General features: G+C 42.8%; 1 protein-coding gene across 5 annotated transcripts in view; it reads right to left on the bottom strand.

Annotated features, from left to right (window-relative positions):
- MATN2 (matrilin 2) overlaps positions 1 to 11466 on the bottom strand; it is a 69895-nt gene extending 58429 nt beyond the window's left edge. For 4 of the 5 annotated variants that reach the window (XM_058833237.1, XM_058833240.1, XM_058833238.1 and 1 more), the window contains exons 1-2: positions 10488 to 10555; positions 1121 to 1282 (exon numbers count right to left, since the gene is read on the bottom strand). In XM_058833237.1, the coding sequence (XP_058689220.1) occupies positions 1121 to 1247 (127 nt within the window). In that variant the 5' untranslated portion in view covers positions 1248 to 1282; positions 10488 to 10555. Of the gene's footprint in view, positions 1 to 1120; positions 1283 to 10487; positions 10556 to 11257 lie in introns of those variants that run through there. The other variant, XM_058833241.1, reaches the window with a different exon arrangement.
- Between the last annotated feature and the right edge of the window lie 5263 nt (positions 11467 to 16729).

Genomic DNA, 16729 nt, shown 5'->3' with positions numbered 1-16729 from the left:
ATCTATTTCAGGGACAATGAATAAGAAATGGAACTCTGTTGTCCTTAGTTTTAAATTTGTCCTACTGGAATTGAAAACCAATGTTTTTAAGTTAACATATTGCGAATCCATTATTTAAAGGATTACATTTTGTCTAGAGAAGCATTTCAGTGATAAAACTTGGTGGTGCTCTTGTCTCTGTCACCCCTTCTCCCAAATTCTTTCTTTCCTCTTCTTTCTTCCCAATATATCTTCTGCAGGACATTTCACATTCCTCATATTCACCTAAGGGTTAGGTGACCCTTATGGAGTCCACCTAGCATCCCAGTGGCTGGAGAAAGGTATCTGATGAGATCTACTACTCATGTGAATCATTAATCCCTAATGATAGGCTGTATCCAAACCCCATCCATGCTGTGTTTTCATAACCTGACAATTACTTTAAACAATTAGCAAAAGACAGTTAGTCACAAACTGTTAGATGAAAAAGTTGACTGCTTGGTGATGCACAGGTGATGACCAACAAGAGAGAGATCAACCTTTTATTTTGAAATGTGACAGCCCACAAGCTGAAATGGATACACCCTGTCCTAAGATTTTTGGCAAAAGAGGAAGAAATTAGCTCATTACAAAAAATAACTAATTATAAAATAAGCTACTTATTATAAATAAATCTGACAAAACAAAGAGATTAGCATCAAGTAATGTAATGACAAGCCTCATTTCAATAGCCACAGGTTTCCATTCGATCATCTTTATGCACATTACACACATGTAGACAACTAAAACTTTCCAGCATGGTAAGAGGCTCATTTGACAGAACCTCCATGGACTAGCATGTATTTCTCTAAGTACTGAAAATAAAGTTGGTTTGTTGTTTTTTTTCAAGCCAACAGTCCAGTAGCAAATATTTATTTCACACCACTCACATAAAGTAAATCTGGTACCCCAAAAGTATATACCTTCATTCAACAGCTGCTACCTGGTCAACATACTTTATCACATACTTGCTGGCAAATGAAAATCTCCTTATTATAAACTAACTCAGCCAAGTAATTTGGCCAGCTGCTTATGCCTTTTATCATCTGTATTTGAGACAGCTTTTGGTAGTGGTGTTTGGGGTATTTTGTGTGTAACTTACCCAGCAGAGACTGTGTGTTAACATCCCTTCTTCGGGTGAAATGTCTTCTCGGGAGATCTTTTGCCATGACAGTGGAAAGCAGAGTGTGTACAAACAGTAGAAGGAAACATGCAATCATTTTCGTCATCTTCACAAAACAGAGAGACACACAAGGATGTAAAACTGCAGTAGAGGAGAGAAGGAGACAAGTTATTTGATTACATAAAAAGATGCACTCCAACCATATCAGTCACCCGGCAGCATTGTTTCCCTTCCATCACATACAAGCACGCAGACACACTGGCACTGAATAATACCAACAACTTCAAGAAATAAGGTTTACATAATAACATAGCAGTTGGCAGTCCCTGTATAGCATTTGTAAGTATTGTTAGTTGAAATCCATAGTTAACATTGACAACAATTCATAATAATCAAGTATTTTTAAACCAAGAAAAGGAAGTTTGTTTCACTCAGCCTGTCGGCATAAACAGGTTTGAGGAGGACACAAATATATTTTTGTTATTCCACTCAGCACTCCTTTGCATGTTTTTTTTCAGAAGTTTAATGGTTCCTGTAATCTGAGGGATTCTTGCTTCAGAAAATCTTGGAGAATTAAAAGACAGAGAAGAAAATATATTTCAGAAACAGCAACTATAAATGTGAACTGGTGGCAACTCATGCTTACTTTTCAGAAGACAGTCCATGGTTGCTAACATGATGATAACAGCACGAGATTAATCATGTTTACAGGAATAGACTCCTGAGGACTGGCAAGGAGCTTTCCATAGGTTCTGGAGAAATTTTATCGTACAGAGAACAAATTGACAGACAAAATTCCTACATTAAGAGATGATTCCTGACCAGGAGCTCATTAATGCATCATGAAAAGCCATGGCTGACTCTGCCATGAACAGAAAACAAAGACTGATATGCTAGAGACTAATTTTCTAGCTGTGTTCCCCATTGTTGGCTTCCTCAGACAGACACCACTTCTATCCTGCCCCTAACATTTACTGTTGTGGTTGAGAGCATCCCACAGGAGCTAGATTCAGTCTTGGAGTGGATGATATGGTGAAACTTAGTAAAGAGCTCCCCTAGGTGTGCAAGAAATGGATAGAACTACCCACTTTCATAACAAGAACTTTTTAACTGAATCTGAGTGCAATTTCTGAAGCAGTGCAAATTTTAATAGCAATTATTGGTGAAGTAACTAAGACTTGAAAATATATATTTGCATATGTAACAGAAGGTAACGAATGCTTTAGTTCTGAAATATAATTTTCTTTCCCACCATGCGGTATTCACTGGCAGAAAGGAAAATTCTGAATAAATGTTTTCTCTCTAATAAAGACATTTTGTTCATTATTTTTCAGTCTTTCCCGTGCAACCACTACACATAATGTATTTTTCTGATAATCAATCTATTTTTCCTTTTGTGTATCCTACTCAGCATCTCCAAATGTAGACACAGTGTTCTGGTACATACGCCAGAATGAGTCTTTGCACTCAAAATGCCCAGCCTTACTTCAGTGTTCAGTATTATCCAGTAATGGGCAATATATGATTTATGGACATTCAAAATAGGAAAGAGATGGAAATAACCAGTGTTAACAAAAATGGCCACAAAAAAAATTAAATTTTTGGGCATCTGGATGGTATTATTGCTTGAGTTTTCCCAGTGTTCTAGTAGAAACAGATGAACACTGGAAACAGCCCACACTACTGGAAATGGGACTAAATTTCACTGGAGGCAACAGTTGTTACATCTGGACATTACCAATCCCAGGTGGTCTCTACACTCCTCAGAACATCAACACAGACAGGGCTGTGCCAGGGGTCTCCTCTTGCTCAGACCTGTTCTTTCAGCACACCAAGCAAGGATACATGCCAGTTGTACCACTGGTGTTTTAGAAAATAAGAAGCCATGCTCTCAGGGCTAAGGAGAGTAGAGAAATATCCTCCTTTCAAGGCTGTTACAGGAACTAGGCATGGACAGAATGTTCAAGAGGGCTTTCTGGCTCTTACCTACTCATCACACTCAGAGGCCTAACTCATCCCTCCTTTCTATCCACCCTAAACAGCTGTGAAGATGGCACTAAACTCTCAAGTAAAGCCATTTTACCTGTGCCTGATGGCACATTAAAGAACCAAGGACAATGTGGAAGAGCCTTCACAACACATTACTAAATGACCCAGCAACAGCAGGATGCCAAAGGAAATGCTGATAAAGCAGTGTCTCAGGACAGTCTCACCCCAAACTAAACCCTCCTACATTCTGATACTTAACATATTTTAAACCTTTGTAGCAGTTTTTGATATTTGGTCATAGTTTCAAATTCACTAAACTCACATCTGTCCAAAAGCAATTCCAGAAATAAGGAAAAAAAAAGTGCTCGTTGTGATTTTAAGTCTTTGAATTCTGTGAGGAAAACATTTACATCGCAAGCAAATACCATATGATTAGCTGACCATATAAACTGAGATGTCTTCATAATCATTCATGAGCTGTCACTGACTTCTGAAATACATTAAAGCAGTATCTTTTCAATTTAGTGTAATTTTTACCAGTCCCTTTGAAAAGTAAAGAAACAGAACCACTGAATAACATATTGCTCAATAGTACTTACTTTGGATTCAAAAACCTTAGATCCTCAGATATCAATATCTCTACTAGTCTGATAATCAGAAAAGAAGTCTACTTAGAGATCTACCAAAAAGGATCCAACTCTTGCTAAAATAAAATCTACTATGACATATCCTACCCTCACAAACAGTGTTTTAAAATACTGTATCAAACAAAAGCTATACTTAACAGCAAAGAGCTTTAGTTGCCTCATCTTAAAAAAACCCAAAAAAACCACAACATATAATCTAAAATAAAAATGTAAGCAAAATTGCATCCATTTTCAGTGTGAAGGAAAGAACAAAAAAACCCCAAACCCAAATTCCCAAAGTCAAAGGCTGTATATGTGAAAACATACGCTGATCCAAGCCTGCTGTCACCCCTTCATCCACACTGAAACCTTCTGTGCTGCTTTCCTGAGGTGATGACAGCCCGGACTTGTGTGCTTTGCTCTAGTTCCAGGTACATATTTGTGTCCTCTGCTGTTTGCATTCTTACATGACCAGTCTGTATTGTGGTTGCATGGCTGCTCCACATACAGTCCTCTCTATGGTTCTCTGTTTATCTTCTGTGTCTTCTGCAAGGTCTCCTATCCTCACTCTAGAAGCTGGATGGTGCTTACTGCTCCACATTTGGTATTTAACACCTCATTTCCCAGCAGGCTAACCCCTTCTGCCACAGCAAAAGCAGTATCTTCCCACTGTTGGTTAACCCTTTCTCTACCAGCTGAGAACACATTCCCAAAGTGCCAAACTTAGAAAGTCATATTTTTGTGACTACCTGGAGAATATATTTCAGGCATTTTGCTTCCTGCTGTTAGCAGTATACTATTGGGAACCAACTCCCCTGGGCAGACCCAAGACGAAGTCACTGCAAGACAAACATCCTGAACTGCTCAAAAACACCCAAACAAAACCAAAAACAAACAAAACCACCAAAAAAACAAAAAAAAACCTAAAAAAAACAAACAAAAAAAAAAACCAAACAAAAAACCAAACAGAACAAAAACCCAGTAGGAGGAGGTTTGGCAGTCCATGGGGCTCTACCAGGTTGAGCACCACCAGATTCACCAGCTTCCACTGCTCCACTCCTCTACCCACAGTGAAAGCAAGAAGAGCAGGGCTTTCAAAAAAGCCTTGGAGCACTCAGTGCAGCACAGTGCTGTGCTGAACATGTGAAGAAGCTGCTAACAGAGAAGAGACAACTGCTGCTCACAGAGGTACAATCTGGTGAGGGCTGATGGCAGTATCTGCAGCTGTCTAGAAATTTGGTATGAAAGAGGAGATTCTCCTAGAAGATGGCAAAAGAGACAGGCTCTCTGTTCTTTTAAGGCTTCCCTCACTCTCTAACTGGCTGCTAGTCAACAGCAGAATATTGCCATGGTGTGTTCTTATCAGTTTTACCAGTGCTAGCTTAGCCATATACTCATGCAGCAGAGTAATTTTTCTGATGCACTGTTATGGACCTTCATGAACCACAGTGTAGGAATACTAAAAAATAAACTTGAGATTTCATCTTTAAAATACCTATTTCCTTTGTTGGACAGCAGTGAAACAATAAAAGCCTGTTTCTATGCTTTCAAATATATTTCCATGGAAGTCTCCTTGTAAGGGATTGATGGCTGTTTTGGGCAGAGACACTACTGAATACTCAGTGTCAGTGGTGATAAACCAGTGACCTTCTCCACTGCCTGTTGCAAGTTATTAATATTTGTTCTCTTCACTGTGATAACTCTTAAATAATATCAAGGGAAAAGAGATGCTCTGTGGCTTATGCCAAAGTCAGTGTCTTTCCATCTCTTACCATGCTTCAGGAAAATTTCCTTTACAGAGAAGCAGAAAACCTCTCCTGGGTTTTTAAACTGGCCTGGAAGATCACCTTTTTTCACTCATGTACCTTAAAATGTACCTGTCTTTGCTGATCAGATCATGCTGAAAAACAAATTGGAAAATAAGGGTAGTAATGTGTTTCAGCTCATACCTTCTGCTCCTCTGTATGGTCTTCCTCCTTGTCTTGTAGTACAAGTTTCCTTCCAAGGCTAAATCAGAAACATAAACTCTACAAATCCCTACCTCTCTACCTTCTCCAGATACCACCAAAACTGATGCAATGCACAGAAGGGGAAATTCTCAGTAGTTATGTGGAACAGTAACACCTGTAAATGGTATCCTCTCTCTTTAACCCTATATAATTTGTCATGATAGATGGGAGGGAAAGAGAAGACAAAAAAGCACCAGAGGCTAACCCTTGGCTTTTCTTGTTTCATAGCTAAAAGAGACAGCCATTTACTCTCATTAAGCTTCCAACAAACCCAACTTCAGTGTTTTTAAGTTATAAAGAACATAAGTGCATAGAAGAGAACCATTCCGAAGTTCTTTCAGCATTCCTTACTATCTCCCCCTTTTTAAGACAACAGGAAACTGTGATCAAATCAAAAACTTTCACTGAAGGTAAATGAACTGTAAGCAATCTATGTGAGTCAATAAAATCAGAGTCTGGATCCCTAAATTAGCAAACATGGTGAGTTACTTGGAAAAATAAATGAGGTCTTATTACATGAAAGCCACAAAATACCTCTTTCTCAATCCCACCATCTCAGAAATTAAAAAAAAAAAAAATAGATGGCAGGCACTGCAAAGCCCTTTTAACTATCAGTTACAATATATTCCAAAGCACTTCACTATCCAAAAGCCAGCACATGCATTACTAGTTCACTACTCATTAAAATCACTGTGCAGCATGGGCATCAGGACATAGAATATTAATAATTTCCTCTTTCTGGACCAGCTACAGATACAGGCATTTGCCAGCTCTAAAACAGAGATGTAGAGACCCATAGAGTCCAACATCACAAAACATCTGTCCCTAGCCACACAGGTGTTGCGTGGGGGCAGGTGGGAGGGTGATATTTAGCACATCAGTAAGAAGCACCATCTTGCCTTCATCATTACAAAGGAGCATCTACTGTCATCCTGTTTCACCAAGTGATGGACTGGATTTTCTGTAACTCCTTGCTGCACAAGGAAGGCTTCACTAAGTTTAGCAGCACAGGATAGGTAGACACCTATTCTAAATCATGACTATCAACTGCATTTCACCAATAGAGTTAAATCACTAAGAAGAAACGAGGTTGCAGATTCTGTAAGTTTGTAAATTCCTCACATGCTGCTCAACCCTGATGGCAGGCACTAGGTGCCCATGAACCTACCCACAACTGCACCATGTCCTGCAAAGCGGCAGAGCAGTACTCATTTGTTAAAATATTCTTTAGCTCCTTTTAAGAGGGTACCTTGGACCATTCATCTTGTCACTAGTATGAGATAAATCTGGGAAACTCATTATCTGAAAGTCAATTAGAAATTCTGGTGTATTCTGAGACAGCAAACCCAATTGCAAACAGCTTTCACAGTAGTGCAGCAAGCCACCACAATAACAAAAGGAACTGTTGACTTGGCAACATCAGTCTTCCATCAATCTAAAATAATGAATGTCCAGGCAGTATGAGTAACCTGAATCTGCAGTGGATTTAGGACCAGAAGTTGCATACTCCAGTGTGAGAAGACTGGGACAAATTCTTTGCATGGGTCCATGAAGCTTCATGGCCACAGGCTGCTGTTTTGTGTTCGCAGTAGGGCACAATCCTAGAATGTGATAGCAATGTCTGTTCCAGATATGTCTGCACAGTGGTGGGGACAGGGTGACAACCACAGACTCACAAAGTCTCCCACCTTTCTCTCATATGCGTCCACACAGTCCTCCTCATCCAGCACATATCCCTACCTTGGTAACTAAAAGATATTCCAGTGCTTTCTGTACTGAGAGATGCCCCTGCCTTGCATAGGAGTTGGGCTGCAGCTGAATCTCCACCAGTACCTATTTATTCCATCTGCTGCTGCAAAATCCCACAGCGGAGTTGTAAATTGGATTAATAAAATCAAATGTGACAGCAGAGTAAATTAACTTAGATTTTGAAACAGTACAGGGAAGACCCAAAATACATTACAGAGCAGTTCCTAGAAGGGGAGGTGAATGACTTTTGGTAATCAGCCAAATGTGCCCACAAACACAACCCTGTACATGATACCCATGTGCAGAGCATAACCGAAGGTGCTACAGGATACAGGAGGGCAACCACATTCTGGAAGCTGCCCAAAGAGCGCTGGGATGGGGAAAGGACAACTTGCCTGTCCAAGCACAGAGGCCAGAGAAGCACACACATGAATTGATGAGTTCAGACACTTAAACATACAGCATATCAGAAAGAGGAGACATCAGCATTCAATTTTATTGTCAGGTGTAAATACCATAAGAAGACTTCTACACAAGAGACTCTGTTATTTAATGGGTTTAGAGTATATGTACCACATATATAACCTAATTTTCTACAGCTCTAATGAAATGAAGAATACTAAGGGATCTGTTGCTTAATTTAAAGTCATCCATCTGAATGACAGACTTCCTGATATCACTGTTGTGAAATGAGTAACTACTAAATCATATAATGATAGAATGATTTAGGTCAGAAAGGACCTCTGTAAGCTATCAGGTCCAAATTCTGCTCAGAGGTGACGTTGAGGACCATTTCAGTAACTTCCAAAAACTCACCACATTAAAGTTAATGGTGGTGCTATAGAACAGTACATCCATAGTATGGTTTACTCTGCATAGTTTCCAGTGGTCAGACAGCAAGCAGTGGGAATTCTTATTTTATGACAGCATCAATCCCCATGCCATGATTTTCTTCAGTTGCCAATTGGACAATAGACCTTTTCATTATCTTGTTCTGTTGAGAAAGACTCATTTGCACTTTCTGGTACTGAATCTCATCTAGACATCAGAATTTCCATAATGTGCCCAGAAGAGTAGCATGGGAAAACAGAGAAAATTCACTTTTACCATGCAGACTAGGTATTTAAATGAAAGCATATATTATATGACATATGATACACATGTAGGCTGCTTAGTTTTGTCTCTGAAGTAGTCACAAACCATAACTGTTTACTGCAAACAGAAAGGTTTGGAAAAAAAAAGGACGCAACAGTTCTGAAACTTATTTGCAAGTCACACTGACCTCAGAACCAGCACCACTGTAAATCAATAATTTGGGGATTAAACTCACTCCATTCCAAATACCCTTTGCTCATAAAGGAAATGCTAACAATGAGTAAACTGTATAAAAAGAGCTTGTTAATGATACCCACAATATAATTAAATAGTGCTTACTGTTTAACCCTCCTATGGAGATGGTTTATAAGTCATGAGAGAGTATTTAGATTTGATTAGCCTTTCCCTAGTTTGCCTGGACTGACTAAAACATCTTTTACCATCACAGCTGGGCCCCTGAGTCCCAGCCCATAAGCAGTAGAATGTACATTCCCTTGTTCATGAGAAATCCCAGCGAAGTCAATGGACAGACTCACATAATTAGGTGTGAATAGAGTGCAGGATTAAGGATCTTAACTGCAGCTTTGTGTAACTGAGTGCTGCATTTTCTGAAGATATAAAATAAATCAAATTTAATTTGATGAAAAGCACAGCGATACACAGTACATGAGGAAAAGTTTAGAAAATCTTGTGCTTAAAGCTGAGACATCTACATGAAAAGCATAATACTCCAAAATTATTCTTTAGATTTTGTAGGATTTAATGGGAAAGCCGTATGTGTATTTTACTTAGCTCTTGATTTAAGGAGAATTTTTTATGAGATGCGGTTTGGTAATTTCTTCTGAAGTAGTCAGCTGTCTGACAGAAGCACAGCTATAACATGTAACACAGCGTCACCTTTTCAGACCTCAGTCAGGATTATCCACCCTTTGAATGATGGTCCCACAAAGCAAACCCAAGCATTTAGGAAGTACTACATAAGTCAGCAGTTTGCATTCTTGTCTGTCAGTCAATATTCTACAGTTTAGCAGGCCAGCTTCATGTGGTCATTAAAGATGTCGTGATCATTTTTACCAGATTGCTGAGCACCGTCTCAGTAGGGTTTCCCGGGTAAGTATATTACACTCATCAAACCGTCCCCAGCTCTGGGACCACCTCCAGCAAACCCGGGCTCTCAGGAACCGCGGGCAGCCCCTACCCTGCATGTCCCAGGTGACCCCTAAAGCTGCCTAGAGCTACCTGTGGGCTGTACCCTGGCACGGGGAGCAGCCGCAGCCCGCGCTGCTGCGAACTGGTGAAGACACCTGCCGGCTACTCTCGAACACCTTTCTAAGCAAAGTTTGGTTCCGATGCTACACTGACCTTACAATACAGCGGGAGGGGGCTCCTTACAGCAGATACACTGTTAAATGTATTACTGCGGCAAGAGTTTGCTCAGACCCACGCAGTCCAAAGGAAAGGGAAACCCTTCTCCTGCGGGCTGCACCACCACCAGCAAACCTCTCCAGCGGGACCCAGCAAGCGAACATCCAACCCAGCCCCAGATGCCGCCGCGGCCCCTCGCCTCGGCCTCCCGCTCCCCGCCGGGCCCCCGCCGCCCGCGCTGCAGCCCCCGCCGCCCGCGGGGCCTTCCCGGCCGCCCCCCACCCGGAGGGGCCCCCGGGGCAGGGCCGTCCCTGCGCGGAGCCGGGGCCTGGGGCGGGGGGGGGGGCCGCCGGCAGTGCAGAGACGAGGCGGAGTGGCAGCGATGCCGAGCCCCGCCGGGCGGCACGGGTCGCGGCAGGGTGCGGTGTCCCCGGGCGGGGCGCCGCGAACCCGCCTGGCGGGCGGGAGAGGCGAGACGAGGCGGGGCAGGGCAGGCGGCAGAGCCGGGCTTACCTGAGGGGCTGGCGGCGCCGCTCCGCTCGGCGCGGGCAGCGGCGGCGGCCGGGAGCGAGCGCGGAGCCTCCTCCCCTCGGTGCGGCCCCGGACGGCGCTCCCCCGCCCGCCCCCCGGGAGCAGCCGCCTCCCGCCAGCCCCGTCCCCGGCGGCAGGAGCCCGGCTCAGCCCTACCGAGGGGAGGGAAAAGGGGGGACTCCCGCTATGGCGACACCGACTGCCCTGCCCAGACCTCCAGAGCCGGAGCGGCACCGCGGGAGGCCGCGGGAGGAGCGACGGAGAGCGGCGTTCCTCTCTCCTCAGCCGCCCTTGCCGTCAGGGACGCGATCCTGGTCCTTCCCTCCTTCCCCCTGTCCTGGGGTGACTTTATGATATTTGTATCCCAGCACAACCCGCTAAGGGGCACGAGCTGCCGACCCGCTCCTTCCCGCCCGTCCCGTGTGAGGGACGCGGTCCCGCTGCTTTCCGTGGGCTGCTCTCCCGCTGCCTCCCGCCTGCCCCGTGTAAGGGACCCGGGCTGCTCTCCCGCTGCCTCCCGCCTGCCCCGTGTATGGGACCCGGGCTGCTCTCCCGATGCCTCCCGCCTTCCCGGAGGAAAGAGAGGGAATCGACGGCTCCCGCGGGACACAGGCCGTCGGCCCTAGGCGTTCCCGCCGGGTCCCGAGGGTCGTGCCCACTCCCTCCCGCCTGCCCCGTCAGGGACAGGGCCTGCCGGCCCCTCCGGGCTCCCGGCCCCAGCGGCCCCGGCCCGGCCCCGCCGCCCCGCGCACCTCGGCCCCTCTGCTGGCTCCTCCCTGCCAGAGCTGTCCCTGTGCTGTGGCGGGCGGCGAGGGGAGCTCCCGCAGCCCCAGGAGCAGCGCCTGCTCCGGCCGAGCGGGCTCTCCCGAGGGGGCCGTGGGTGAGGAAAAGCGGTGCGGTTTCTGTCTGGCGGCTCAGCGCATCCTTCCCCGGCCAGCGCCGTGCTCCCCGGGCCGCAGCCTTCCAGGGAAACCGACCAAGGGAAACGTCGGGGAATGGAAATCCCATTCCCGCGCGCAGGACCCGCGGGCCAAGGCAAACAGTCCCTGGTGATTCATGCGGTGTCTGCCACCGCGGCGAGCCGGTGGGAGTCTCCGTCGGGGAAAGCGCTGAGGGAAGTGTGAAATAAGCTGGCCCAGTAGCAGGGACCGTCGTTTCTTAGCTGACACAGCAGCGGCGCGGTCAATAGTCCAGGGGGAAAAACTAAGTGTGGGGTTTATAGCAACACTTACGGTATATGTATGAAGAAGGAAAAATAAAATATCTGCTTTGTTCCCAAGCAATTGTTATTTCTGTTTCATGGCAAAACCAAACAAACAAAAAAAAAACAAACCAAAAAAAATCAACAAAAAACCACACCACAACAGTGGAAACCATTTAAATGGCAGAGGTGATCCGGACTCACTGTCACGGTCCAATAGGAAAGACATAAATCGCCAAACCATGCCAATTGCAGTACATCAGATGCCAGAGGAGTCTGACAGAGGAGACTTGTACCCCTCAGAGTTGCTGTGAGTCTGGCAATCAGCAAAGCTACTTTGTGTAAGTTTTGTAAGGCACAATTGTCTGTGATGTGGGTGTACAAAATCTAATCTCTAAAAGGAAGCATATAGATAACAAGCAAATCTCAAACTGAAAGTGGCTGCTGGATTCACCTTATCTTTAATTCTGAGCACTGTCTCCTGAACTTTTCCTGCAGCCAGAGAAAAGGCAGAAAATAAAAATGCGACTGAGCACTGGTAGACGTAGCAAACCCAGCAGAGCCAAGTGCAGAACAATTCACCCATTCTGTTTCATCCTTGTAATGTAGCATAGGATGAGGCCCCAGTCACGGTCCTAATTAATGCTCTGCTGTCTTAAAATACAGAAACCATGCTTCCATTTCACTGTGCTGTGGCTTGAGGCATCAGCTGATTTGCCAGAGGAAGACAAAAGTCAGGAGGAGAAAATGTTGTAGTGACAAGGTCATGTGAGTGCCCAGAGTAACTCTGGTGGCTTTAGCTCCAGTTTATGCATAAGAGAGCCCATCACTAGTGCTCTTCCCAGAGGCCGTGCAGCCTGCTGCTGTTGGCAGGTTGAGCACATGGAAGGTGGAGATTGATGAGCGGGAGACTGGAGGAAAGGATGATGGCAGCAAGCCAGTACAAAGCATTTCTTTTCTTCATAAGAGAAAGCACAGAAGATGGAGGATTTTTATTTCACTTTATTTTACTTTGGTATTTATTTAATATCGCACCAGAAATACTGTGTAATCCCCACATTTCAAAGTCTCAGTCTCTTTGCCACTTGTCCTTTCTTAAATGATGAGCTTCTGTCCTCCACTCCTATTGTGTCACTTGTTTTTGATTTGGGAGAGCCTTTGTTCAGTCTGTCAACATTTGAGACCATGGGTAGAGGAAGATTGGAAAATGTAAAGTAAGAAAGATCTGGAGGCTTCTATCAAGCCATGCTTTTATATGCAAAGAATCAAAAATCTGACAAAAAAACCCCCCAAGCAATTATTAAGCTTCTTGAAGTTTGCTAACTAGATACCTGAGGCTTTGAGTCCTTTTGTTCATTTCCTGCCTTCTCTTAGTGCCTGGAAGGATTACTCTTAATCTGGAAGAAGCTCCCAGTGATGTAGGCTGCTTCTCAGTTATCACAGGCAATCACTTAATATAAAAACCACATTTCAGAAAGTGGGTTTCACATTATAAGCAGGTGCTTTAAGTAAAACAGCAGTGAATTGATTTTCCTCCTGCTGTTTCAGACCTTCATGGTAGTTAATTTCCAGTCTAAATGTATTTATAGCCATTTTGTATTTGTTTCCTAGTATCAACATTGTCTTTTAACCTAAAGAAATAATTTTGTTCTCTAAGGCTTGTCTACCTAGGGCATTTAGTGACAGCAATCATTTTCTTTTTCGGCTTTCACTCTTGTTTCACTCAGCAATTTCTTGCTGTGCATGTGGCTCCTGAGAAGGGTGTGTGACAAAACTAAACATGATACACCATGCAAACCCTGTCCACATAATTTCTGTTTATTTAAAATACTTCTCCTGATGTGGTCAAGGATTTCATTATCATTTTCAGTGGCCACAGCACCACTGATATCTGATGGTCACCTTTGCATTCAATTTATATCTGCAGCTGCACCTCTTTTCCAGTCTATTAATCCTCTCTAGTACATGATCTTGAGGGTCTCTCTTCCAACCTTGATGATTCAGTAATTCTGTGGTTTTTTGCTATGGTATTTAATCTCTCTTCTAGTTCTTTAATTTGTTTGTTTGTTTGTTTGTTTCTAACTATCATTCCTAATTGTACTTATTGCAGATAACAAAGTAGATGACTAAATTTTCTATCTTTTGAAGAAAAAAGATTTGAACTTTTCCTTTGGGTTGGATTCAGTGGCAGTATTAGAAGTATCCTTTCACTACCTAACCAGGTTTAACTTGTCAATAAACCATACCAAGATTACTACAGATCTTTTGTAGTGTCTCATACCTTTTCTTTTACTCAGTTTTGCTTTTAAGCATTTTTCTGCGAAATATCATCTTACATTTGAATGGATTTTGCAGATATTTAGGGGCAGGGAGAGTTGGTTTTTTTCCCCCAACATTACCCGGTACACATTAAATTAAGATATTCTATACCTACAATATCATATCTACTAGTATCTAGTAGCATTATCAAGAAGCCTTTCATCCTTCATCTTTTCACTACAACTTCTTTTTCAAAGTTTTCTTTCTCTTCAGTCTTTTAAAACACAGTGATTGGTGCAGAGCCAAAATATTGGCAAATGCCACCACCACCACCACCACCATCAGTGACTGCACTAAAAAAAACAAGTTTTGGAGAATTCCTAAGGTAAAGTTTATTGACTTCAGGTAAAACAGAAGATTCATCATATGAGGCTATAACTTAGAGATGCTGGACACCATCCTTGGGGAATTTTTTTTGGTCACTTCCTACATAAATATTTCCATAATACTCTCATTCAGTGCATTACCCACATAACTGGTAATAGAAGACAGGACTGCTTAGGGAAATACCATTTTTTTCTTTCTTTTTAATGGGCTATGAAATGGATCAATATGGGGTTGAGTGTAAACATTATACACTTGGACATTTCTTAGGCACTCACATAATACAATATTTTGACTAGGGAGCTATAATGCTGCAGCAACAGCTTTGCACATATGAAATAAATTGCCAAATAGATGATAAATCTCAGCTGTATGTGAGCGAAGAATACTTATTAAGTAAGTGTGTTTCAAGAGAAACTCTGCAAGGATAAATTTTTGACTCCATAGTGCTTTAAATTCCTTATCCACAACATTAAAGAAAACATATTCTATGTTGGCTACACCTCAGAAAAATTCAAGCAGAATGTTTAAAAAACCTTGGAGTGGGATGGCAAAGAACTGAAAGAAACATTAGAGAACTGGAAAGCATGCCATCCAGTGAAAAACTCAGGAAATGCAATGCCTTTAATAACCCAGATTTAGGAGGTGACTTAAGGACATCATATAAGTTAGTATATAAAGGACAAAACTTGAGTAAAGGTGTCTTCAATGCAGCCAATAGAAATGCAATATCACTTAATGATAGAAACCTGCAGATAGAAAAATCAGACTAGAAACAGGCTGGTTTATCTATATCTCCATCCTTCATATTTGATAACATTTTATAAGGATTTTTTTTTCTCTTTTGCAATTTTTTGACTAATAAAGAACTGCTGTTGTAAGGCAATCCATAAATTAATGCAGAAAATAAGCAGTTTGGGGTAATTCTTTATCTTTTTGTATATTGAAGGCTCAAAAAAGATCTTGTATTTTAATTCCAAATGTGATGCCTAGACAGCATATTCAATGGTTGTCCAACCTTCTTCATCTTGCTTTGTTTCACTGCTCCCTTGGTGCCTGCAGTTCTGCGTTGCAGATCGTTTTCTCCAGCCCATGGAGCTTGGCACTCACCTCCTGCCTTGACCCGAGGGAAATTTGGTATGGAGAAAGACACCAATTTGGACAAGGTTGAGCCGGCTGGTGCCCAGCTCATGCACAAGCTCCCTGCAGCTGTTTGGCCGCTTGAGTTCCCCTGTGTGCTCCTACATCACAGCCAGCACAAACCAGCTGAAATCTACTCCTCACAAAATGCAGAGGTGTCTCCTAATGTCTTTTGCAGGACAGTCTGAGGTGCAGGTGAGGCTTGGCTGCTGCTAACTGCTATTTACACAGAGGCTTGGAGCATCTGTCCACAAGAGCAAGCACAGGGTGTCCAGCACAAGGTCTCACAGAGAGCTGGACAGACCTGCCAACCCTCCTTGGCTCCCAAGGTTCTCTGCACAGCCCTGGCAGCAAATCCAGACTCCTTGTCTTCTGGATGTTAGAATACAACTGGCAACAAAGGGATTAACATTTACATTTCATTATGAACTTCATGAAAGACCAAGTTACTGGGGCGATTTCCACAAACTTAGGCATTGCAGGACCAAACTTCCAGTTTGGTCAAATATTTTTTTAAGGTTGTGATTTTTTTTGAGGAACCACCCAAGCCTCTGAACATATACTTTATTTGAAGATCATGAGAAATCTCTTTTAAATATAAATTCAGTACAGAGTTTGGTGTCTCCTGTTATCTCCTCAAAACGGTTCATGAGTCAGACTTAACTGTGGCTCAGCAACAGCTGTACCATAGCCAAAAGAAAAGCCACTTCCAGTACACAACACCACCAAATCAACACCAAAGCTTTTGTATATATGCATATATATGCACACATATATTCTGTTTATTAATACATATAATATAGATAATAAATCTATAATGTATATTAATAAATTATAATGGCTTTTTAACAGAACATATTTCATCTGAGACATGCAGAGCCAGACAATATTCATTAATTATACTTCTTGTTTTAATTTTTTTTTTAAATATGTAGTTATGAGTTTAAGTACCACACTCTTGTTGATATGTGCTACAAGACAGTCTCTTTCCTTTTAAAAGTATTATCATCACTAAAGAGGAAATCAGAGGACACCTCAAGCCAGGACAATGCAATGACAGATTAGGCAGGTATTTCTGCTGCACATATTGCCACAAAAGCCCCCAGGGATCTGTTTGGACTGGCTAACCTTTGGCTGCTGGGCATCTGAAACACCACATTTTAAATGTTGATATAATTTTATTTTTTTATTCTTTGATCTATATAATTCTGTATGAAGACCATACTGCCATACTGCCTAA

Source organism: Poecile atricapillus, chromosome 2 (assembly GCF_030490865.1).
Source record: "Poecile atricapillus isolate bPoeAtr1 chromosome 2, bPoeAtr1.hap1, whole genome shotgun sequence".
NCBI classification, from domain to species: Eukaryota; Metazoa; Chordata; class Aves; order Passeriformes; family Paridae; genus Poecile; species Poecile atricapillus.
The sequence above is the reverse complement of the archived record's forward strand: the minus strand, read 5'-3'. Positions and strand labels throughout refer to the sequence as shown.